We start from the raw sequence: 23,767 nt of genomic DNA, 5'->3' as shown, positions 1-23,767 counted from the left end.
TGGGGCCGGGAGCTGCTGGGGCTGTGGAGTGGGAGGGTGTTCCCCATTTTGGGTGTCTCCAAAAGAAGGGAGCTCCAGGGAGCCCCCTTAACCTGCGGGTGGGAGGTTGCCTGCTGCCTGGGATGTGGCAGGAATTGCTGGAGCTGAAGGCAGTGCTTGCTGGCATGGGCTGGGGGTGTTGGATACAGGGCCCTTGTTTAGGAGGAACCCAGTTGTGCTTTAAGCCGCTCTGGAGAGAGCTAGTCAATCTCCTTTCTCTTTTCTCTTCCTTTTTCCTCTGGCCAGCAAGCTGAGGCCACCTCTGAGCAGGGCGGAAAATTGCAACCTGCTGGCAGTGTGCTGCCAGAGTGTCTTGTCCTATCCTTCCAAGGAGCGGATGAACAAGAGAAGGAAGATAGTGAGGGCAGCGGTGAACATGCAGGTACCCACTGGCCACTGCCTGCCCACCTCTGGGTCAGGATGCCACCTCAGTGCGCACTGGTAGTCCCCATGATGCAGAAACTCAGCTCTCCTTTCCTGCTTTCAGGTTCTGCACAGGAGAAGCATGGAAGATCTGGGGCATCTTATAGAAACCCTTCTGGAGGCAGAGGAGACCTCTGCCTGCTTTGATGACGTGGTCCATGTGAGTAGTCATGGGGCAACAGGGAAAGTGTTGCAGGGGCAGAGAATCGAGGCTTTAGAGGGTGATAGGAGGTGGATGCCTTTCCTATGGGAAAGTGGGGCTTTGGCTCTTTGCTCTGAGAGTGTGCATCTGGCTGGGGCCAGGGGCTGAGCTGGGGGGTGGGAGCGCCTGGCCACTGCAGCCTCAGGACAGGCAGAGAAGTAGGCCCTGCCAGAGGGAAAGCCAAGAGCCAGCCCTGAGCTGGGAAAGAGCAGCCTGGGGGAAGGCCGGGGAGGGGAGATGCTGGCAGGGAAGCAACACCTGCCTCAGGGCAGAGGTGGCTGGAGAGCGCAAGGCAGTGGAGGCTGCAGTGCCAGTGCTCGGTAGGGCCAGGGGCTGTGCTGGGAAGGGGCCAGAGAAGGATGGGGGGGGGGGGATCTCAGGGAGAGAAAAATGCCGGTTGTGAGAGAGATGCACCCTGCCTCAGGTCCTGAAAGGCTGGCTCACCTCAGCCAACGAATGGGAGCGGGAGAGAGCCCTGCAGGTTTGTGCCCATGTGTTGGGAGCTTGCAAGGAGCAATCTGAGCTCATGGTAAGTAGGGATCCCCTGCGTGCTCTGGTGCCCTCTTCCCAGCATTCGTGGCCCCAGAAGGGAGCCCTGCCCAACTGGGTGCTGGGTTTCGGGGCTCCTGGGATCATGGGGCAGCCCTTCTGCCTGCCCCTCTGCCCAGTCGCTGCTCAGGGAGCAGGATGGGCGGTAGAGGCGAGCAGGTGCTGGGTCTGCCTGTGACCCTTTTCCTGCTGCTCTCCCCTGCAGAGAGGACATCCTTGCAAGCAGTTTGGCTCCCTGGTGGGACTGCTGGGGACTCTGACCAACGACTGCCTGGCCGCGTCCCGCAAGAAGGCATGGGTCTGCCTCAGCTACCTTCTCCGAATGCAAGGTGAGGAGAGCGGGCGCTTCCCAGACTTGCTCAGCCTGATCCTCCCTCCCTTCCTGGCCTGGTGACCACTGGGGTCCCGTGGGGCCAGGCCCTGTCCCAGGGAAGGAAGGGGGAGTCAATGAGCTCAGATGTTTTTGTGCCCCCACCCTGTTAACTCTCTGCCTCCCTGGCCATCTCAGGAAGGATCTCTGGGAGAGGGTCGCTGAGTCCGACCTCCCTGGGGCATGTGTGAGGCTGGGTGGTCAGGGCCTTCCCCCACTGCTGTCTGAGAGCAGGACGTTGTCACCAATGCTGGGGACTGTCTCCCTCCACATTCAAGGAGAGACAGATGGTGGTCAGACAATTCACTTGGATGAGGGCCCTGATATTTCAGAGGGTGACGTAGGGGACACAGCTGTTGGGAGCAGAGGCTGCTGAATCCCTGAAGTCCCAGCAAACAGTTCAAGGAGGAAGAGGGCTCCTTCCAGCCCAGGATTTGTCAGCCATTTATTGGGGTCAGGAAGTCCTGCTGCACCGAGTTCAGGAGCCCTGGGTTTCCCTGTGGCCTTCACTGCCACCACTTGGGTTCTCCTTTATTGGTACCTGGGGCCAGAGGTTGGGTTTTCTGTAGATGTGACTCCTCTTTTCTCCTGGTGTTTGTTCCAGCCAAGACCATGAAGGTGGTGCCTCAGGCAGATGAGATCAGGTGCCTTTGTGAGGCACTGAACAGCCCAGACACCGAGACTCTGGTGGAGACCTGTACCAAACTAGCAAAGGTAACTGGCCCCAGACCAGCGGGGTGGGGGCTCGGCTCCTGGCCTCCTGCATGTCTCCCTGCTCCCCTCCAGAGTCTCTTACTGTCTCCAGAGTGAGCTGTTTGGAACGGCTGCTGTTAGCAAGTAGCAGGAGGCTTTGAGACAAGACTGTCCTCTAGGCCTGCTGGAGTAGATACCATGATGGGTGTGTTTGTGCGCACACGTGTGTGAGTGCTCTTGTCAGAATACAAATTTGGTATATGAGCAAACAACATGGGGGGAGGCACTTCCAAACTGGTTAGCTGCATCAGATGTAAACAGCACTGTATGCACAGCCGGAGGATCAAGTGATTGCCCCCTCCATGACTGCTGAACTAACAGTCCTGTCAAGTTTGCTTTCCTTTCCGAATTGCTGGAGCAGAGCTGTGATGCGGTCTCTCCTGTTCCTGACTTCTTTCCAGGCTGTTAGCAAATGCATCCCTCCAGCACAGGCTACGGACTTTCTGACTGCCATCCTGGACAGATTGCTGCATGTCACACCTGCACGTGCAAGAGCAGTGTGGAAGTGGGTGTTCATCTTCCTGGTGGAATGCAGAAAGGAAATACTCCAGGAGGTAAAGGAGACCTTTTTTTCCATTTGACTTTGTCTTTTCTCCTGTTGGCTGTTGCACTACACCCTGTGCAGTTGCCATGGGCTCAAGGAATGCTGCCTGTGTGCTGAGCCAAGGGGCTACTGATGGTCTGAGTCATGCATTAGCACCTGCTGCTGGTGTCTGCTCCAGCTGGTGACAAAGGATATGGGCACTTCTTGTCCAAAGTCTCCTGTTGGTTCAGCTCCTTCCCATGAGTGAGGCACTGGGAGGCACCAACCTTGCCCCTTGCCATTCTTCCCCTTCCTCAGGGTCACTGTCAGTCCTCCCTGCCCCGGGACCCACTTCACCCTGCTCTTTCTTCACTGGTTGCAAATTGTCTCTACTCTGAGCATTGCTGGGCATGCTAGGTTTTCCACAGGTTGGGTACTTGTTCATTGCTCTCATTGCTTTCCCTGGCTGTGGTGTTACCCAGCCTGCACGGTGACCTTCCTTTAGCCACCAGTTGCTGCCTGTTTGTAGCCTGGGAGCCTCTGGCCTCATGCTGTGCCTGCCCTTTCCAGGCTCCTGTTCTCCTCCTCCATTTGTGCTCTGCTGCGCTCCACTTGGGCTCTAGGGCCACCAGCACATTGCTCAGCCCGGACTAGCTCAGTGGCTGTCTGCCGCTGACAGAAGTCGGTCACAGTGATGGCAATCATGGGTGGCAGCCCACAGGATCATGCCCAGCTGAGCTAAAGCTCACCCAGCTGTTAGGCAGCTCCTGTTACAGGCAGGGCAGGGCATCCCTGTGCCATCCCTGCAGAGCCAGCGGCCGCTCCAGGCAGCAAGAGCGCCGCATCCATGGGCTGCGGGGTCACCCCTTGCTACTTCCCCAGGCACAGAGTGGGTTGTGTCTGCACCACAGGCCAGAGGTAGGCAGCTGTGGGGGAAGCTGGGCTCTTCCACGGGATGAGGGAACTGGCTGCCTCTTTGTCTTTATCATGACCACGGCTTCTAGCTGTGAAAGGCTCCAACAAACACCCTTTTCTTCAGGGGATGGTCCTCTGTGTAGCGACGGCATTGGAGTTTTGGGAAAGGAGGGCAGAGGCAAGGAATAGTGTCCCTGGAGAACTGGGTTCCTCCGGAAGGAGTCACGTGCCCTTGCACAGGCCCTGCAAGAGTGTGTTTGGTTTTGCTCTTGCATTGCTACAGACACATGGGGAGAGCTATTTAAGTGCTGGGTGTGAAATGTGTCCATGTCCTCTGTGTGCACACAGCGCACGCAGCTGCTCATACATCTGGGCCCAGGCACGTGCAGTGACTGAGGCTCTGCCTGTGAGCACATGCATCTGTGCGTGTGCGTGTGTGCATGCGTGTGCGCTATTGCCAAGAGCAGGCTCAGCTCCAGACATGAGCCAGGGTCAGGCAGGGTGGAAGGAGTGAGGTTTCGAGCTAGATCTGGACTCTGTGTCGACGGAGCAGGCATTGCTCATGTGCTGAATGACTGTGTCTGGGCCCCGCAGGAGGGGATAAAGAAGGCACTGAGCCCTTCTTTCTCCTCTTCTTTCATTCAGGTGCCAAAAATCCTGAACACCCTTTACACCTACATGCAGCAGAGCACCCACAGGCCCTTCCTGCTCCATATGGTGTTTCTTCTCGCCCGCTTTCACCATGAGCCTGTGATCAGCAGTCTCCTGCAGAAAGGTCTGCCTATGGACAGGTATGTGCACTTCCCCACTGTAGTCAGAGACCCTGCAGCTTGCTTGTACTGGTGGGGGCGGGGGGGGGGGGGGGGGGCAGTTGAGAAGCAGGTCTTTTTTTTCTGCCTGAACAGTCTTGAGTGTTGCAAGACTGCATGCTTGTATCTGCTGTGAGTGGGGCATTGTAAGCCCCATTGCAGGTGAGGAGGTTTGAGGGCACTGCAGGACTGCGAGGATATGGGCTCAGGGGTGAACGTCTCTTCCCTTGCAGTGACATGGTGGAGCTGTGGAGGAGCCTGGGAAGAAGCATCCTTGGGATTCAGATCCTGAGGTGCTTAGTAGAGAAACTAAACAGAGCAGGAAACAACCACCTGGGGACTCACTCCTCTGCTTGTGAGCGGCACAGCCGTCAGACTGCTCTGGAGACTCTGTCGGTACGTTCAATGGCACACACGTTTCTGCAGCTTTGCATCTGCTTTCTAACTCATATCTTGGCACGAGGGAGTCAGGTGCCCTTTGTGGATGCCCGTGGAGACTCCCAGGGCACTGTGCTGGGCTGGCCTCAAGGAGTGTGGGGAGCCGGGACAGTTTTGTGCTCCTGAGCCACAAGGCTGTCACAGAAGTGACAATTGTGGACAGTAACCCCCCTGCCCCAGGCAGGCAGGGGAACCAGGCTGGTGGGAAAAGGCCTTGCCTGAACAGGTGGTTCTTGGTCATGTTTCTCTGCAGATCACCCGTGCCATCTCCGAGGTGGTGCTTGCCCTGAGGAGCACAGAGGAGCTCAGGCAACTGCTTCCCCACCTTCTTCCCAGCCTCATGAGGTGGGCCAGGGAAACGCTGGGTGAGGAGAGGCTGCTTTCCCCCATAAGCAGCTGGAGACAACTGTTCCTTGAGGGCCAGGTGCTTGAAGAGAAGCCGTGCAGGTAAGGAGCTGAAGGGGCAGATGGAGGGGCTGGCTTCAGTTCCCCTCACCAAGGCATGTGCCTTTGTGGAGCTGAGGGAGAGCTTCACCTGCCCCGCTTCCTAGATGTGGAAACCAGTAGTCATGGTTGGGTTTACTTCTGTTCCTTCATGGAGAAACTCCAGCTCCTAGGCAGGAGTATCTAGCATGGAGTCAGTCTAGGGGTATGGGTTTTCTTCTGCTTCAGTGGGTTTGGGGCATGACAAAAATGCCAGTGTTGTTAGCTGCAGTCTTGGAGGCTATGAAGCATCATTTCAGGGGTATTTAGCTCTGCTAAAGATAAGTCTTCCCCTAACCTGCTGTGATTTGAGATTTCTTTGGGTTTGTGGTGGTGGTGTTATTTTGATTTGTTGTGTTTTGTTTCTTGTGCCAGGATTTTCCTTTCAGCTATAGAGTTGGTGCTAGGCAAATGCATGGTGCAGAAATGGATGCGGCTGCTCATGAATTGGGCAGTGTGGGCTCGCCTGGAAGACCCCCTGGCTCACCCTGAGGGGGTGTGTCTCCTGAGCAGGTAACAGCCCCAGGGATGCATCTGGCCACCTTCTGTGGAGCTGTGCGCAGGGAAATGGCTGCTGGGACCCTTCCAGTGTGCCTGGGAAGCTGTCCTGAGCAAAAGAATAGCGTCTGTGTCAGCGCAAGTGAATTCTGGAGACCCGGCCTGTGGCCTTCCTGGGCAACTGTGTGTCCCTCGCTTGTGTCCCCTGCACAGCGTCCTGCTCCATGCTGGGCTCATCTCCCCCTGTGTGGTGAGGAACCTCTTGCCATGGCTGGATTCCTCCTCAGTTAAGCTGCGGGTGAGTGCTACAGCTTTCTTTGCTGAGGTAAGGCAGGGGGTGGGGAAGGAAGGGTTCAGAGGGGTTTTGCCGAGATACTGCTGCTTGGGATGTCTAGCTCACCAGACTCACTAGCGCAAGCGGCAGAGGAGTGAGATTCTGCCATCCAGACAAACATCTGTCTTCCAACCCAGCTGAAAGAGGCAGAGCGCAAACTGAAAGCCATGAGAGAAATGGCAGAAGGAAGTCAACAGCTGGAGAAGGAACAGGAGAGACAAAGTTAGCGCTCCAGAGGAAAGAGGAGGAAAGCGAGTATTTGCAGAGGCCTCAGGCAGAAGTACACAGGGAACACAAAGAAACCCTGCAACTGTTTCGAGCCCAGCTGATTGAACTGAATGATCGGTACCAGAAGTTAAATGAACAACACCAGAAACTATTTCAGGAACTTGAACAGCTGGAAGGAGAAAGATCCAACCACATCATTTCCAGGCCATGCCAGGCTAACCTGGGAGCAGACAAGGAGTGCATCCTCCTGGAGGCTGTGAGAAAACAACCAGCAGAGCTTCGAGCATTCGTAGCTCAATAGAGCTATGATCCTTTTGATGGTCACAATGAGCTGCCTGAACTAGTGCTTCCTCTAGTTGCTGGACAATATGTTTACATCTTTGGAGATGTGGATGGAGAGGGCTGGTATGTAGCAGAGCTGACCAATGGCACAAGAGGCGTTGTCCCCTCTAATCTTGTTGAAGAAGTTTCAGATGACGGATGACCTGATGACGCCAGAGTCTCTCCAGAGACAACTAATTGGTAGCAGGACACAGATGATGTCTGTCCTGTCTTCTCGTATCTTCTTGTTAAATCTTTTCTTAACAATCTCTCTGTGTCATCTCGCTCTCTATCCTGTGTGCATGCAAACTGAAAGGACTATGTGCCAGCTATTGGGGGGTTGGCATGGGTGGACTGGGTGCCAGCTACTGGAGTCAACCAGGGGGTGTAGGCACCCCTGGCTTGTGGTGCCAGCTACTGGCATGGGTCCCAGTGCAGCTCGTGGAGTGAGTAGGGGTTCTCAGTGCAGCTACAGGAGCGAGTGGGGGTCTTGACCACCAGGCTCTGTGGCAGGAACGGTGTACATCCTGTAAACCACCTACTGGGGGAGACCAGCATGAGTGAGGTGAGTGAGAGGCTCTGTGAGTGTCTCTATCTTCCCCAAACCTGGTGTGCATGGGGTGTGCGTGTGCATCCACCAGCAGACTTCAAGCTGGACCAGCTGGTGACTTGCAGGGCCTTGGGTCTAGGCTGAGGTATCAGGTGGGCAGAGGGTCTGTGCTAGCACCTGGGGAGATTGGCAAGTGTGGGGTGCCTGCAGGAGAAACGTGTGAGTGCTGCCTGTTTGCAGGGAGCACGAAGATGGACCAGTTGGCGAGTAGCGGACCCATGGGGTGGGTCAGAGGGCTGGGATCTGGGCAGAGGTACCAGTGGACAGAGGGGCTGTGCCAGTACGCAGGGGATCCATGAACATCTGTATGCTTGTGAACGTAGAGAGTGTCGTGTGTGCCTGCACTAGTGACCTCCTGTCTCTGCCAGCCCAAGAGGAGGAGGGGACGTGGCTGGCTGTGTTTTATGTGAGTCCTGCATGCGGGTGCTGTTGACGGCAGCACCTCATCTGTGGCAGTCTGTGTGACTGGCTGTATCAGTGTCCTCTGCGTGTGTGTGTTGGCGTGTGTGTGTGTGTGTTGGCGTGTGTGTGTGTGTGTGTGTGTTGGCGTGTGTGTGTGTGTGTGTGTGTTGGCGTGTGTGTGTGTGTGTTGGCGTGTGTGTGTGTGTGTTGGCGTGTGTGTGTGTTGGCGTGTGTGTGTGTGTGTTGGCGTGTGTGTGTTGGCGTGTGTGTGTGTGTGTTGGCGTGTGTGTGTGTTGGCGTGTGTGTGTGTGTGTTGGCGCGTGTGTGTGTGTGTCTGTCTGTCTCTCGGATGCGTGGTCAGCTTCGCTACTAGTTACCACCTGCAAGCAGAAAAGTGGCAGCTGAATCCCTCAGCCTGCACAAAGACTCCAGATCCCCAGGCTGGGCTCCAGCAGCCAGGCACGACTGTACTGGGTGGTACTGGTGTGTATTGGGCTCCAGCGGCATGGCAGGAGGGGTCCTGGGCTGGAGTGGCTGGAAGTGGTGGCCAGTCTTGACATCCCTTAACACTGTGGGTCTGTGGGGTGCATGGGGGGAGCTGAATCCCACTTCAGCCCAAAGGCTTCCAGCTGGGGAGGAGATGCCTGCATTGCTTCAGCTGAATTCCTGCCTGGCGCAGGGTCCAACCAACACCTCCCTGTCACTGCCTGTGTGTCCTTGTCGTTAGGGGTCAAGAATGTCAGTGTCCAGAGGGGAACATTTATACTTCTCATAGGCATCCATGCCCTGATAGGACAAACCACACTTTTGGAATCAGTGTCTCTCCACTCTTCAGAGAGGGACAATTGGTGATTATTTCAGTCAGCTAAAAAGTCCATTCCCCAAAGGTGACTCTGTTGCCTTTCAGGAGCTGTCAGCCCTAGAGCCCCTGGGACATCTCCAGGCAGCCCAGAAAGTGGCTGCTTTGGCTGGTCCTCTGCTGCTGAGCTGGGCCGGGCTCCTGGGATGGAGGGAGCTCATAGCAAGTGGGCAGTGCTTGTGAGAGACAGCTCTGCCCAGGAGCAGCTCCCCTGCAAAGTGCAGCAGGGCTGAGGGCAGTGCCTGCAGGCAGTGAGGGGAGAGGAATGAGGCAGGGAGAGGTTGGTGGAAGGACAGCTGGGCTCTCAGTGTGGGAGAAATCTTCACAGGTCTTTACATGGTAGGACTCTGGCTGCAGGGCAGTGCACATGAGTATCCCGGAGGGCTCTCCAAAATCTGGTACATCCAAAGCATCTGTCAGAACAACCCTCACAGTTTATCCAGTTTGTAGGAAGACGTGCTGCTGAGCAAGGCTTCCCTGCTGCATCATCAGAGGGACAAGACATGACAGCTGCCTTCTGCCGGGTACAGCTGCAGGGGTGTGAAGCTGGGTGTACATCCAGGGGTGCCCAGGACTGTCCTTCCAAGCAGGGTCCCTGCACCCCAGGGGGCTGTGTGCTGGGGCAGGACTCTGCCACCTGCCAGGGTCAGCGCTCAGCCTGCCTGGGGAGCTCCTCCCAGTGCTGTGATGACAAGCTGTGGGTGGAAGGAGCAACCCGCAGCAGGGCAGGGTCCTTCTGCTGTCGAGAGAGTGCTGCATGGGCCAGGCCTGCTCACAGCTCCACATCACCCCCAGGACATTTCTGAGGGCAGTTTTGAAGAGGAAGATCAAGGTGGGGGTTACCTGAAAGGGCAGGTGTCTGTGCTTTGAGGATTCTCCTCTTGGTTGTCTGGGTGGGCAGTGGGAGATGGGAATTTATTTCTCTGTTCTGAAGAAGGCACTCAGACCCCAGCTCTTGTTAGGACTTGTCTGAGCTGCTCCTTCACACCTGCACACACAGAGATGCCCCTGGGGAGTGCCTTGTTGCCAGGAGGTGTCTGAAGGGCAGAGCTGAGCACACAGCAGGTGGGATGGGGTCTGTGAACATAGCCAGGGCAGAGACATGGGGACAGAGAAACAGCAGGGACAGCTCCAGGCTGTAGAGACATGGGCAATAAGGTAGAGGGAAGTACCACCAGAAATGCCTTGGGAGAGGGGATTCGAGCACCTCCCTGCCATCCCCTGCAGTGCAGACACCTGCCCTGGAGCAACCCCCTCACCTCTCCCACCTAGCAGAGCCTCTGCCCTCACAGCCATGGGGTCTCAGGCTGAGTCACCTCCTTCGCATCCCGATCTCTGATGAGGAGAAACCCCCAAATGCCTGTATCTCTGTCCTTGCCCTGTCTCCCTCAGCAGGCGCATTGGGGCATTTCTGCATGTTTCCCCCCCTGTCCCTGCTGTGATTGTCCCCACCTAACCTGCGGTCTGTTGGCACTGCAGTGTGGGGGACTGGAATGAGCTGGCCCTCCTTTCAGGACACCCCATCTTTAGGACATTTGACTTCCCCTGGGAGTGCTGCTGGGCTGCAGGTTGCCCTCCAGAAGGGCACAGCTCTCCCATAGCATCTCTGTGTTATGTAGGAGGCCCACGGAGAAGACACCTCGGTGCTAAGGCCATGGAAATGCTGCCGGACAGCTGTAGGTGGGCAGCTGCAATGAGCCCCCTGTGTCCCCGGCTGGGAGGGGAGAGCTGAGATCATGCTCAGGTACAATGAGGTGGGCATGGAGAGTCTGGAGATCTGCACTTTGAAACCGGGTTCCTCTGCTCTCAGTAGTGTCCACTTTCTTTTCAGGGGAACATCTGAGTACAATCACCCTCCAGCTCAAAGAGGTGCCAGCACAGGGCAGCTGAGAACAGGACTGATGGACAGACTGGCTCATCTCACTCTACACTAAGGGAAAAACCCCTTTGCCTCTCAGGACCCACAAGGTTTCACTCGGAGTGCAGCAGAAATGCCAGGGATTTCTGCCTTAAAACACTCCTCAGGTGTGGTGGGGCAACAAGGACAAAATAAACAAATCAAAATCCCCAAAGCTCTGCTCTACGGTTGGGTGATTTGGGAGCGACAATGCTGAAAAACTTTTTGATATCACAAGTGGATTTGATCTGAGATCACCCCATGGCCCTATTTACCTTTTGGTGTAGGGCAGGACTGTCTCCTCCAAAGCCCACAGCAGAGCCCCCTGCTCCCAGAGACACCCTTAGTTGGCCCTAAACAAAGCTCATGAAAGGCACCTGCCAAAGGTGTTCCTGGAAATGGGAGAAGCAGATTAGGGGATTTCTTTGAGAAGCAGAGTAGGTTTTGCTCAGAGAAATCTCCCCTAACTTCTCAATGCCTTTTCTTCCATAGTCATCCACACCTAGAAGCAGCAAATGTCTAACGGCAGCTCCATCACTGAGTTCCTCCTCCTGGTGTTCGCAGACACACGGGAGCTACAGCTCTTGCACTTCTGTCTCTTCCTGGGCATCTACCTGGCTACTCTCCTGGGCAACGGCCTCATCATCACTTCCATAGCCTGCAACCACTGCCTCCACACCCCCAGGTATTTCTTCCTCCTCAACCTCTCTCTCTTCAACCTGGGCTCCATCTCCACCACTGTCCCCAAGTCCATGGCCAATTCCCTCTGCAACACCAGGGTCATCCCCTTGGCATGTGCTGCCAGGTCTTTTCCTTTTTGATGTCAGCAGAACTGTGTCTTGTCACCATCATGGCCTATGACTGCTACATTGCCATCTGCAAACCCCTTCAACTACAGGACCCTCCTGGACAGCAGAACTTGTGCCAAAATGGCAGCAGCTGCCTGGGGCAGTGGTTTCCTCCACGCTCTGCTGCACACTGCTAATACATTTTCAATACCACTCTGCCGAGGCAATGCCATAAACCAGTTCTGCTGTGAACTTCCCCAGATGCTCAAGCTCTCCTGCTCCAACTCCTGCCTCAGGGGAGTTGGGCTTCTTATGGTTGGTGTTTTTGTGAGCTTGGGGTGTTTTCATTTTCATTCTTTTCTCCTGTGTGCAGATCTTCAGGGCCGTGCTGAGGATCCCCTCTGAGCAGGGACAGCACAAAGCCTTTTCCACGTGCCTTCCTCACCCGGCTGTAGTGTCCCTGTTTGTCAACACTGGCATGTTTGCCTACTTGAAGCCCCACTCCATCTCCTCACCATCGCTGGAGCCGGTGATGGCTGTTCTGTACTCAGTGGTACCTCCAACATTGAACCCCCACATCTACAGCTTGAGGAACAAAGAGCTCAAGGATGCCATTCGGAAAATGATTTCTTGGATGTTTTTCAGTAGTGATAAACTTCTCTCCTCACAAATGACTCCCAGGGTATCCCATTCCAGGCCTATGCTATGGTTTTTTTAGTTATCATGTTCATCATTAGGATTATCATCATCATTACTCTTCTTATTATCATTATCGTAGCTGCTATCATTATAATTTTGTGGTAATTTGTGGTTATTTTGTTCCTACACAAATATTTAGACTCAGTTCACTTCTACTGAGGAATGGACCTGTTCTTTCTCACCTGGCGTCCATATAAATGTACATCTAACACTGGGTCAGAGGTGGCTCTCATATAGCATCTCTGTAATATAGGGTGACCTCCTCAGTGCACAAAGGTTGGGCTCATCTTCCAAAGCTGATGCCAAGAACAGGCATGAGCAACTGCTCCCCAAAAGGGCCTGTTTCTTCATTGATTAAGGAGCAAAGAGCTCAGTGTCACATTGTGACTTCTTAGACACCGAAGGCTGGATTTAAGACTAACCCGTCAATGTCTACTTACAATGGAGATGGTGAGCAGTCACCGATGTACATACCCAGGACATACCCATGCAGATGATGGCCTTGAGAAAGCAAACCTGGAGCTGCCTGGAGACCCCAGGGATCTCCATAGACAGCGTGTGCCTGGGGCAGGCAGTGACTAGAGACGCACAAAGTAAGAGATCACCCAAGGTGGAGTCGCTCAAAGCAGAAGTGCTAAACCCAGGCGACGGCAGGGAAACAAGGACTCTGGAGTCCCAGTGGAGGAAATGGGGACCCAGCAGGCACAAGGAAGGGAGAGGCAGGAGAGTCGTTCATGTCACCCTCAGACATAACTGAACATCTACTCTCCTTTCAAATGCATCATAGTCCCTTCAAGCACCTGCCACATCCACAGAGCCCCAGGGTGGGGCTTCACAGCAGTGATCCCCACCCAGCTCCCAAGGGCCAGTGGGGAGCACAAGGAGAGGGCCAGGCATGACCAGAAGATCGGAGTGGTCGGCGCTGCCTGTAGGCTGGGGGGCAGGGGCAGGGGAGGGCGAAGGGACTTCCTGAGGTTCCTCACATACCTCTTGATCTTTCAGAGTAACATGTTAGCAGTCTTACCCCCAAATCTAAACCTCCAAAACTGCTTCCATCTCCCTATTGCCGATGTTGGAAAACTGAAAAAAAAAAAACCCCAAACCCACAAAACAACTGAGTCAGGAAAGACCTTGCAGGTACCTGGTGAACTTACCTTCCCCTTGAAAAGTCCCCATCTCCAAATGTCCCCATTGTGAGCTAAAGCTGTGAGCTAGAGCTGTGAGCTAGAGCTGTGAGCAGCCCCATCCCACATAACACCCTCCAGGTGGAAGAATGACCCTGCCCTGCCAGGGCTTTCTCCTTCCACCCAGACCTCCCTGCACCACCGTAGGGAGCTCCCAGGGCAGGCCAAGTGCTGACATGGCATGGGGCAGAGTCACCATCCCGAGCACACAGCATCTCTGGAGCAGGAGGACATCACTCTGAATTGCAGCCCTGTGCAGACCCGAGTGCACATCCCAGCTGCACACCCTGCAACCATCCCTCGGAAAGGTAGCAGTGATGGCCTGTCCCTCTGACGGTGGCAGAAGAAAGTCCTGCTCTGGAGCGCCTCCTTCTCCTGCACCCCTGAGAAGCTGTGAGAGCTGTCCTGACAGATCCCATCAGCAGAAGATGTGGCAGCTTCGGAAGACCTCTCTGGGAACATCAGCCACACTGTCCTGCAACCAGAGACTTACTATGTCAAGGACTGGGAAGATCATAAGGCCATCGAATCCACACAGTCCAGTAAAACGGTTGTCCCTTTCCTCCACCTGGCTGGACGCAGGCCCCCTCTAGTCCTGCTCATAGTATTCATTACTCACTTCTTGTAAATGCGAATCAAAAGTCCCTTTATTAAGATCAGAAGTAAAATCAACCCTTCTACTCTGTCTGGGGAACTGCCCACTGGAAACTGGAGCTGCAATTTACCTGGAAGAATCACCTTTTGTGACTCTTTTTCCTTGCAACTCATGCACCCATGCCTCTAGGGTCGAGGTAGATTTTCCCATCCCACTTCCTCATGTCCTCTCCATGGTCACGCAGGTAAAACCACAGGGTGGCCCGTGGTGTGTATCCACTATATCCTCTCTGTTGAGCAGAGGGACGCTTACTCCTAACAGCTGAGATACTGGTCCGTACAGGTGGGGAGTAGGACATACCCTCTTTGAGTTGCTGGAACACCGGACAGTTTTTCAGACAGTTCTTCCACAGCCGAGACACAGGCCTGTAGGGAGGAAGAGAGACTTTCTTCGCATTTCCAGAGTTGGCCAGTGTCCTGGTTTAGCCCCTGTCGGCAACCAAGCTCCACACAGCCGCTCGCTCACCCTCCCCTCCCCAGTGGGATGGGGGAGAGAACTGGAAGGGCAAAACTAAGAAAACTCAGGGGTTGAGATAAGAACAGATTAATAATTGAAATAATAATTATAATACAAATAGTAATACAAATTGTAATGAAAAGGAGAAAAACGAGAGAGAGAAAGAAAACCCAGGGAAAAAAAAAACCAAGTCACACAACCACTTACCACCCGCCAACAGACACCCAGCCAGTCCCCAAGCAGTGATCGCTGCTCCCCAGCCGACTCCCCACAGCTTATATACTGAGCATGACATCACATGGCATGAACTATCCCTTTGGGCAGTTTGGGTCAGCTCTCCTCGCTCTGCCCCCTCCCAGTTTTTTTGTGCACCTGGCAGAGCATGGGAAGCTGGAAAAGTCCTTGACTAGTGCAAGCACTATGTAGCAACAACTAAAACATCAGTGTGTTACCAACATTATTCTAATGCTAAATCCAAACCACAGCACTATCCCAACTACTAGGAAGAAAATTAACTTTATCCCGGCCCCCCCACCCCGCTCCCCCCCTCCCCCAGTTCTCCTCAGGCTGCTCGGCCTCTGCCCCCTCCGGCCCCGCCCCAGGCTGCCTGGGACTGACAGGCCGCCTCCGGCTCCGCTCATTGGCTCAGCTGTGGCCAATGGCGTGGCTGTTGCCAGGCGGGCACAGGCAGCCCGCGCCTCTCCTCCCAGGGCTGCCCTGCGCCCGCTGCCCCCCAGCCCGCAGCGGCTCCTCAGCCCGCCGGGACACTGGGCCTGCGGAGAGACGGCCTGCGAGAAGGGCCATGGCCCTGGGGCTGTTCTCTCAGCAGCGCAAGGGCTGTGCACAGCCCTGCCCTCCCTCTGGGCTCTGCTGGGGGCTGGGCCTGCCCGCGGAGGGAGGGGAGGGGAGGGGAGGGAGCTGCCAGGAGGGAGCTGCCTGGAATTGCTCTGGATTGGCAAGTCTTTCCCAAAAATGCAGGTCTGTCTGTGCTGCCAGCCACAGCCCTGGGCAGGAGGAGCTGTGTGACAGGAGCCGCTGGCATGGGCCAGGCCGGCAGCAGGCAGGAGACAGGGCTCTGCCCCTGGTGCCAGCGCCTGTGCTGAGCCCAGCACCCAGGGCCTTCCTCAGGCCTCGCCTTCCCCCGGGCAGTGAGGAGGAGGGACGCCCTGTCCTGGTGTGGCCCAGGGCATCTTCCTGTGGCCAGGAGGAAGGACAGAGCCCCGTCTGTCTTCCCGCGGGCGCTGACCGCTGTCCTTCGCTTCTGTCCCTGGTGCTCCCCAGTACTGGCCAAGCAAATACCAGGGCACCAGGGGCTCCTGGGGCTCAGATCAGCTTTGCGGCTGCCCCTTTGCTTCTGCAGATGCAGTTGTTTGCTACCCCCTTCAGTGGTCAGAACTTTTTCTCTTCATGGCACATGGACTGGACAGAAGCCAGTTCCCTGTTAGTCTGGGGGAACTTCAGGGAAACGAGGAAGTCAAAGCATGCACACAGGTGTGAGGACAGCGAAAAGGAGCTGTGTCAAGGTTTTTTCCTGCTGTTTCAGATCTGAACTCAGACATCTGTGCGCATCCCAGCACCAAGGTCAGGTTTTTTTTCTTCCAAGCTCCACAGCTTTTCACCAGCAAAAGTGAGCTGGCTTTCGGGATAACTCAGCTCCTTTCTTGTTTAATTGTGTGCCCACACTTTCCCTTTTTCCAGCAATTTCTTTCTTCCCCCTTGACCCTCGCCCAGTTCCATCCTCTTTCAAAGCTAATTATGATTTGATTTTCTGGACAGATCATCGAGTAGGTAGACAGAGGCTCTAAGTCTAGGCTGACTGTATAGCTGTAGGCTGAGCTATTCTACCTCTACCTATTCTACTTCCGAAGGCTGGATAGATATGGGCTATGGATAGAGTTACTGTTTGCCAGTTATCGTTTCTTTTGGGGTCCTGTGACAGTAATGGTAAGGCTGCCAGCCTGCAGCTCTGCAGCAGTTAAAATTATCACTGAAAGTGTTTTGATGGCGGATGCTGTTCTGTGCATTTCATTTTCAATAATTGTTTCACTGAGCTGGAATTTTTTCTGTGCAATTAGGTGACAGGGATCTTCTTGCAGTGGGCTTCTGTTTCTGGAGCACGTCCTGACAGCCTTTGTCATGCAGAGCTTTCCTATCTGCTCCCGAGAGGAGTGATGGCCATGACATGGAATGACTCCTGTGTGTAATGGCTCTACCAGTAGGCTTGGATTTAGTGCATCCCCATGGACAAACATATGCAGCAGGTGCTCCATCCAAGAATGTTGATGTGCTGACACTCTAGAGTGAATTTGGAGGTGTTTCCTCCTCCTTGTCCTCTTCCTCTTCCCTGTTCTTCCTCCTCCTTTTCCTTCTACTCCTGCTCCTCCTCTGGTTCTTCATCATAGTCGTCGTCATCCTCCTCCTGTTCTTCCTCCTCCTGTTATTGTTATTCATCTTGTTCTTCCTCCTCTTCCTCCCATTCTTCCTCCTCCTCCCTCCTCCTCCTTCTCTTCCTTCTCCTCCTCCTCTTCCTCTTCTTGCTGTTCTTCCTCCTCCTCTTGTTCTTCCTATGACTCCTGTTCTTCATCCTTCTTTTCGTCCTCCACCTCTTCTTCCTCTTCTTCTTCCTCCTTCTCCTTCTCTTTCTCCTCCTTCTCCTCATATGCCTCTGCATGTTTATCCTCTGCATGTTCATTGGCTTCCTGTTCTTCTTGTTCTTCATAGTCCTTCTCCTTATACCCCTCCTTCTCCTCCTCCTCCAACTCATCCTCCTCCTATTCCCTTCTGCTTTTCTTCCTCCACTTCCTCTTATTCTGTTGTTCTTTCTCTCCTGTTCTTTATCCTCCTCCTGCTGTTCCTTCTGTTCTTTTTCCACCTTCTCCTTGTTGTCTACTTCCTCGTCTTCCTTCTCCTTCCTCCTCCTCTTCATCTTCTCCTACCTCATATTCATCTTTTTGTTTCTCCTCCTCATCATCCTGTTCTTCTTCCTGTTCTTCCTTCTCCTCCTACTCAACTTAATTTTATTCCTCTTATTCCTCCTCTTCCTGTTCTTCTTTCTCTTCCCCCTCATCCTCCTGTTGCCATCCTCCTTTTTTTCTTCTCCTTTTTCTCATCCTCCTCTTCCTCTTCTTATGCCTGTACCTTTTCCTATTACTTCTCCTCCTGTTCCTCCTCCACCTCCTCTTCTTCCTCCTCTTGCTCATTTCTCATCTTTCTCCTCCTCATTGTTCCTTTTCATCCTTGTCCTATCTTTTCATCCTCCTTATCCTCATCTTCCTTCTTGTGTTCCTCCTTCTTCTTCTCCTCCTCCTTCACCCTTTCCTCCAATTTCTCCTCATCCATCTCCTCCCATCCCTGGAGGTATCTAAAAGCCATGTAGAGGTGGCGCTTAGGGAACTGCTTAAGTGGTGCCTTGGCAGTGCTAGGTTAACAGTTGCACTCAATGATCCTAAGGGTCTTTGCCCACCTAAATGATTCTGATTCCATGATTCTATGCAAAACAAAGCTTACAGAGGGTGGAAACAAGGCCAGGTGTCCTGGGAGAAAGATGGAAACATTGTCTGAGCATCCAAGGACCAAGTCAGGAAAGCCAAAGCCCAAATGGAATTGAATCTGGGCAGGGATGTCAAAGATAGCCAGGAGAGCTTCTTAAGTACGCAGGAGACAAAAAGCAGCCGAGGGAAATTGTGGGCCCCTTGCTCAACGAGACAGGGGACCTGGTTCCACAGACGTGCAAAAAGCGGAGGTACTGAATGCAGCCTTTGCCTCAGCCTTTACTAGCAAGAGCAGCCTTCAGGAGTGCCAGGTCCCAGAGAGTAGGTGGAAAGGCTGGAGCAAGGAAGAGGTACACTTGGTGGAAGAGGATCAGGTCAGAGAATACTTGTGAAACAAGGGATATGCAGTTCTGAATGTCTCTCTCAAGACTGTGTACTCTTCCATATGTTTTTATTATGTTGACTTAATATACCGCCATTTGTCTTCAGCCTCAATTGTCTGTTTTGTCTCTCTAAAGTGTTTAGTTACAGACAAGTTCATCCTGTGATTTCTATTTTTAATATTAAATGCTACCAAACGGTGATGGGCTTCTTATTCACTGGTCCTGAATCAGGAGGTGAGTGGGGAACCTGTATTAAATACATTTCATCTGAATAATCTGCCTGGTTGATACAAGCTGTGTGGTTCAGAGATGTCTAAAGTTTGATCTTTGTTTTTTTAGAGATAAAAAGCACTTGCCCCACTGTAAATACATATAGTATGTAAAATGTATATAGTATATAAATACAGCAAAGTTACAATGGATTTTTACCTAAGTTTTACTAGTTATTTAACAAGCAGTATGTGATGTGAATGGAAAGCTTTCAGCATGTGTTTGATACTCACAAAATCAGCTCTTCCTTTCAGTGGTAGGTGAGAAGATGCTGTCAGTGTGACCCAGAGAAGATAAGTAACTGGGGACTTCAGCTGCCTAGGCAAGAACACAGACGGCTTTCTCCTTTGAAGTTAAAAGCTTCCGAAACCAGGCAGCAGGTTGGAAGCTCAGCAGTAGCTTTTTACTGTGTGTGACACCATAAAAAAAAAGGAGCAAGGTTAATGTTTTACTAAATAGTGCAAGGAGTATTTTGGTACATGCAGAACATCCTAAAGCCAAAGGGTAAGTGTCCCCTGCCTAATGTTCCTATGGCAACAGTTATGTGAAGTGACATAAAGTAGCATGACCAAGAAACCACATAGCTTTCCTGTATCTGGCTTTTTTTAGCTCTTCTGCCCTTTGGCTCCAAGATTTGGTGTCTTGTGTCTTGTCTGATGAGTAACCCTGGCCTAAAAGTATCAAAGGAGTTTAAATGTTGACTGCTGTACCTCGATTAAGAGCTGCAGAAGCAACAACTGCCCGAACTAGCTACTAAGCAGTAAATGGAGGGAGGGCAGTTCATGACAGCTTCAGATTACAGCTGTGGAGAAGCAGACTGGGCAACTGCAGCAGCATCAGCTATTTCTAATTGGAGGAGTTCTAATTAATCTACTTGAGGAGCAGAGATCCTCCCCCCCGCCCCCTTTCCATTTCACTGAAACTCATGGAAGTGGACTGATGAAATACCTCCTTAATTTAGGGTGACTCTCGAGGGAAACCAGCTCTTAATGGAATAAAACTTACAGTTGTAGCATACTTGACTGAAACAATCTATTTTGCAGTTAAAGGTTTTTCTCTCTGAAAATTTAAACCTGATAATTTAAATTAGTATACCTAAAGGTAGGGAAAAGAGGCCTTTTACTTACAAGAGCAGTTATAACACATGCTGTAAAACTGACTCTTAATCTCTAAAAAAAAATCAACAGGTGCCTCCCATCTGTTGTTGGTAAATGAGGAGCTATACAATAGTATAGTTTCACACTTTATTTTTTGGGAAAATCTCCAGGTTTAAGCCACAGGTCTTAATGACAAATGGCAACATTAATATTGCAGTGGATTTACATAGAACATCACATTTTTAACGATGATTGATGCAGAGTATTTGTGGCGCCTGTGTTTAATGCCTGGTGTTCCACATCCTTTCCTCTCAGAGCTGCGATCAGAATCTTCATGCGGAGGAGAGCTGTTTGCCTCGTGACCTCGTGAAGAAAATCAAGAGCAGAAAGGAAGAAGTGGGCCTGATGGCAAACCCAATGTCAAGAACCTGCTCCCATGGGCCAGAGGTCAGTCTTGGTCTTGCTGTCAGTGAAGCGAAGCTGTGTGACGGGGCGGTGATGCTGGTGCTGGGGCGGTGATGGAGGCCTCCATCCTCCCGGCGTTGGTGCAAATCAGCGTGGTTTCTCCCACGGGCGCCCACCACCCGGAGCGATGCCCCCTCTCCCCACCCTCTCGGTGGCCATCCCCAGCCCAGCTCAGGCACCTGTGGGGTGGGAAGGGGCTGCGTTAGCCCCCGTGCCCCACCTCCCACTGAGCAAATGACCGCAGGCAGAGAGAGGCGCTGCAAAGCGAACAGCCAACACTTTTAATAAAATAAGGAAGAAGCAGGGATGTGGGAGAGGGCTGGGACTGGGGCTGGAGCAGGTGGGTGCAGGTCTCTGCCTCCGGATCTCCCCCTGCGCGTGGGTGCTGCGGGGGACGGTGCTGGACCGGTGGCTATGGGTAGCCATTGCTGTCGGCTATCTCCATGTCGATCTCCCTCTGCACAAAAACTGCAGCTGGCCCAGTGACATGTGCAGGGCCGCCCGCTGCCGCTGCTCCTGGACAGCTTCTTCCTGCGCTCGCGCTCGGGCCGCTGCTCGGGTGTGATGGGCACCGACTCCTCCTGCTCCTCCAGTGGGGTGGGCGCAGCCGTGAGGCCCCCGAGGGCCAGCACGGGGTGGGTGGGGGTGCGTGGCAGCCACGGCAGCATGCGCAGGTGCTGGGGCAGCCCCTCACGTGGGGTTTGGCCCACCGTGGGTGACAGGCGCAGCCAGCTTGGCTGCTTGGGTTTGGCAGAAGCCCCAGTGTGTGCCTTGCTGCTCGATGCTGCCTCCAGTGCTGTCTCCTTCCTGCCGTGAGGCAGGGGCTTGGAGTCAGCCACGCTGGGTCTCGGGGCCACGGGCAGGGTCTTGGGGAGTCTGGGGGTGCCCCCACTGGGGCCGGGCTGTGGCTTCAGGTCGGGCAGTTGGTGTCCCAGCCCCACCACCTTCACTCTTTGCCCCAGCGGGTGGAAACTCTGGATGGAGCTCAGCAAGTGCCCTCAGGTCATTGCGGGGTGTCCTCAGCCCTGTGGTGTGGCTGCTGTTCCTAGGGATGCTGTTTCCCGCCTGCGGTGGGGATGCTGGCAGTGGGGCTGTCAGCGGCAGGAAGGGGCAGAGATGGCGGTAGCAGGGGTGTTGGTACCAGGCCGCGGTGGGGATGCTGTTTCGGGGCGGTGGTTCCTTTTAGCAGCCGCACAGTTCAGTAGACTGGGCTGGGGGAGGGTCCCTGGGCTGGGCGCGGGGCCGGAGCTCCAGGCCCATGGTTTAAGGACTCCATGCTGCAGGGTTTTGGTGGACTGGCTGCATTAAACCTGTCCCCTCCTGCTGCACAAAGGACCTTTACCCCTGGCATCGCCCCAGGTTCTAGGTTGCTTGGCGGGGACGTTGTTGGATTTGGATGCTCTCCGCTTGCTGCTTCCTGCCTGCTGCCCGCTGCCGCCTGCTGCATCGCCGTCCCCGTCCATCTTCCTCTGCAAGAGAGTACTTGAGTGTTTGGCCACCCGGCACACCACCACCATCTTCTTTTTCTTTGGTGAGATGGTGTCCCGTGGGGCACTCACTCTTGCATGTTGTGTCTTGCAGGTGCTGGCTGGCACGGAGCGCTTGGCCTTCTTGCCGCCCGCCTCTCCTGAGCTGGCCACCATTTGGCAGGAGACGGTGCCCGGCGGCAGTGGCAAGCGGGTCAAAAGCACCCGGGGCTGCCTCCACAGTGCCTCCTCCAGCAGCTGGTCCATGCGGGGTGGATGGCGCCGGGGGGCAGCCGGGGGCATCACCGCCGCCACTCGCTGTCTGCTGCAGCCGCCCTCTGCCCTGTAGTCCAAGAGGTGGGGGAGATTGTTGAGGGAGGAGGTCAAGTTGGGGATGTTGGGGACATCGGAGATGGCGTCCTTGCCATCCCCCAGCCCGCCACCACCACTCCCTCCTCGGGGCAGCCTCCCTCTGCCACATACTTGGAGAGGTCAGGGACCTTGGTGGTCAAACTGGGGACACTGGCAGCAGAGGTGGTGTTCTCGCTGTCCCCTAGCCGCACCACGACCGCTTGGTCTTGGTGGCACTTGCTGTCCGCCATGTCCTCCAAGAATTCACGGAACTCAGTGAGGAAAGCGTTGGTGGTGAGGCTGTTGGGGAAATCAAGGATATGAGGGCGGGTGTCCTTGCTGTCCCCCAGGCCTGCCGCCACCACTCAATCCTTGGGGCAGCCGCCCTCCGCCACGTACTCGGAGAGGTCGGGGAACTCCTGGAGGAAAGCAGACAAGTCAGGGACATCAGAGACGGTGTCCTTGCTGTCCCATAGACCCGCCACCGCCGCTTGCTCTTTGGGGCAGCCGCCATCTGCCGCATACTCAGAGAGGCTGGGGAGCTGGTGGAGGAAGTCAGTCAAGCTGGGGCTGTCAGGGACATCAGGGACAGTGTCCTCGCTGTCCATGTTGTTGAGCCAGGTGAGCATGTAGTTGGCGGTGGTGTTCTGTACCTGCTCAGGAATGCCTTTGGTGAAGGCATATGGCCCCTGCTTGGACAGCTCCGTGGGCTTCCCTGTGGCTGCCGGGGTGGTCACCACTGCTGAAATAGCAAACAAAGGCAACCCAACCCCAGGGTGATGCAGGGCTTCCTCAGCTTGGCTGCCCACCTGCAGGCTCTGCTACCCCCCAAACCTCACCTTTGGGTTTTGTTGCAGTTCTGCTGGTGAGCAGAGCCAGGGCACGCTGGTGGGGGCTGGCAGCAGGGTCACCATCTTCAATGGCCGCTGCGTCCTTGTTGGTGGCCTCCGATGGCTTCTGGGTGCTGCCAGGCAGGGTGTGGAGCACAGGGGGGCCCTGCACCCAGAGCTGAGCCGTGGGGTGGCGGGGGGCCAGGGCGGTGGGGCAGGCAGGGACGTGCAGCGAGCAGGAGCCCGTGGGGTTCAGGGGCTGCCCCTTGACCATGGCCCCCGTCCCCAGCTCCATCAGCTGGTGGGGCAGCAGCATCCCTGTCACCACCGGCTGTCCCCAGCTGTAGGCAGAGGGCCAGGGAGCAGCCACGGTGGGGAGCTGCACCCCATGGGGGAGCTGCACCACGGTGGGGAGCTGCACCCCGGGGGGAAGCAGCACCGCGCGATGGAGCTGCACCCCCTGCCCCGGGGCCCCCAGGGGCCCTGGCACTCCCTGGCAGACGCTGTCCTGGGCCAGCTGGTAGGTGACAGTGTGGAGCTGGGCAGGCTCAGAGGACAGTGTCAGCCCCGGGACAGAAGGCAGCACACAGGCAGTGACCGGTGGCGGCATGGCCGGGGTGGTGAATGTGATGCTGGATACCTCCGATGCCATGGGCAGGCGGAGAGGGAACCTCCCTGTTGGGGGAAGCAAAGAGGGGTGATGGGGTGAGATATTGGTGGGCAGAGCCGTCTGGGGAGTTACCTGGGGGGCAGGAGCACCAGGAGGAGCAGGAGCCTGCTGCTGTACCTGCCATGGCGGTTGGTCAGTGTGGGATTTGTTGGGGACAAACAGCATTGTGGGGGGGGGGCGTCCCCATGGCGATGGTTCCGCCAGTACCTGCTTCAGCCAGCCTTGTGATGGTTTGATTTGTCATACCACAACGACTTCCCATCTCAATGATTTCCCTGCCTGCTGATGATTTCGTGTCCTCAATGCTGA

At 54.8% G+C, this 23,767-nt stretch overlaps 1 protein-coding gene across 1 annotated transcript in view; it reads left to right on the top strand.

Annotated features, from left to right (window-relative positions):
- The window catches only part of LOC142596979 (maestro heat-like repeat-containing protein family member 2B), a 33,463-nt gene extending 13,268 nt beyond the window's left edge, over window positions 1-20,195 (top strand). Inside the window, exons 24-38 of the mRNA XM_075727416.1 lie at window positions 286-421; window positions 527-622; window positions 1,419-1,542; window positions 2,188-2,297; window positions 2,738-2,890; window positions 4,369-4,565; window positions 4,817-4,979; window positions 5,275-5,468; window positions 5,880-6,017; window positions 6,216-6,327; window positions 11,160-11,448; window positions 11,897-12,123; window positions 13,737-13,866; window positions 15,796-15,926; window positions 19,992-20,195. Coding sequence (XP_075583531.1) covers window positions 286-421; window positions 527-622; window positions 1,419-1,542; window positions 2,188-2,297; window positions 2,738-2,890; window positions 4,369-4,565; window positions 4,817-4,979; window positions 5,275-5,468; window positions 5,880-6,017; window positions 6,216-6,327; window positions 11,160-11,448; window positions 11,897-12,123; window positions 13,737-13,866; window positions 15,796-15,926; window positions 19,992-20,195 — 2,404 coding nt within the window. The remainder of the gene's footprint in view (window positions 1-285; window positions 422-526; window positions 623-1,418; window positions 1,543-2,187; window positions 2,298-2,737; window positions 2,891-4,368; window positions 4,566-4,816; window positions 4,980-5,274; window positions 5,469-5,879; window positions 6,018-6,215; window positions 6,328-11,159; window positions 11,449-11,896; window positions 12,124-13,736; window positions 13,867-15,795; window positions 15,927-19,991) is intronic.
- Window positions 20,196-23,767: the final 3,572 nt, after the last annotated feature.

The sequence above is a fragment of the Pelecanus crispus genome, unplaced genomic scaffold (assembly GCF_030463565.1).
Source record: "Pelecanus crispus isolate bPelCri1 unplaced genomic scaffold, bPelCri1.pri SCAFFOLD_31, whole genome shotgun sequence".
Lineage (NCBI taxonomy): Eukaryota > Metazoa > Chordata > Aves > Pelecaniformes > Pelecanidae > Pelecanus > Pelecanus crispus.
This window is presented reverse-complemented; position numbering and strand designations above follow the sequence as displayed.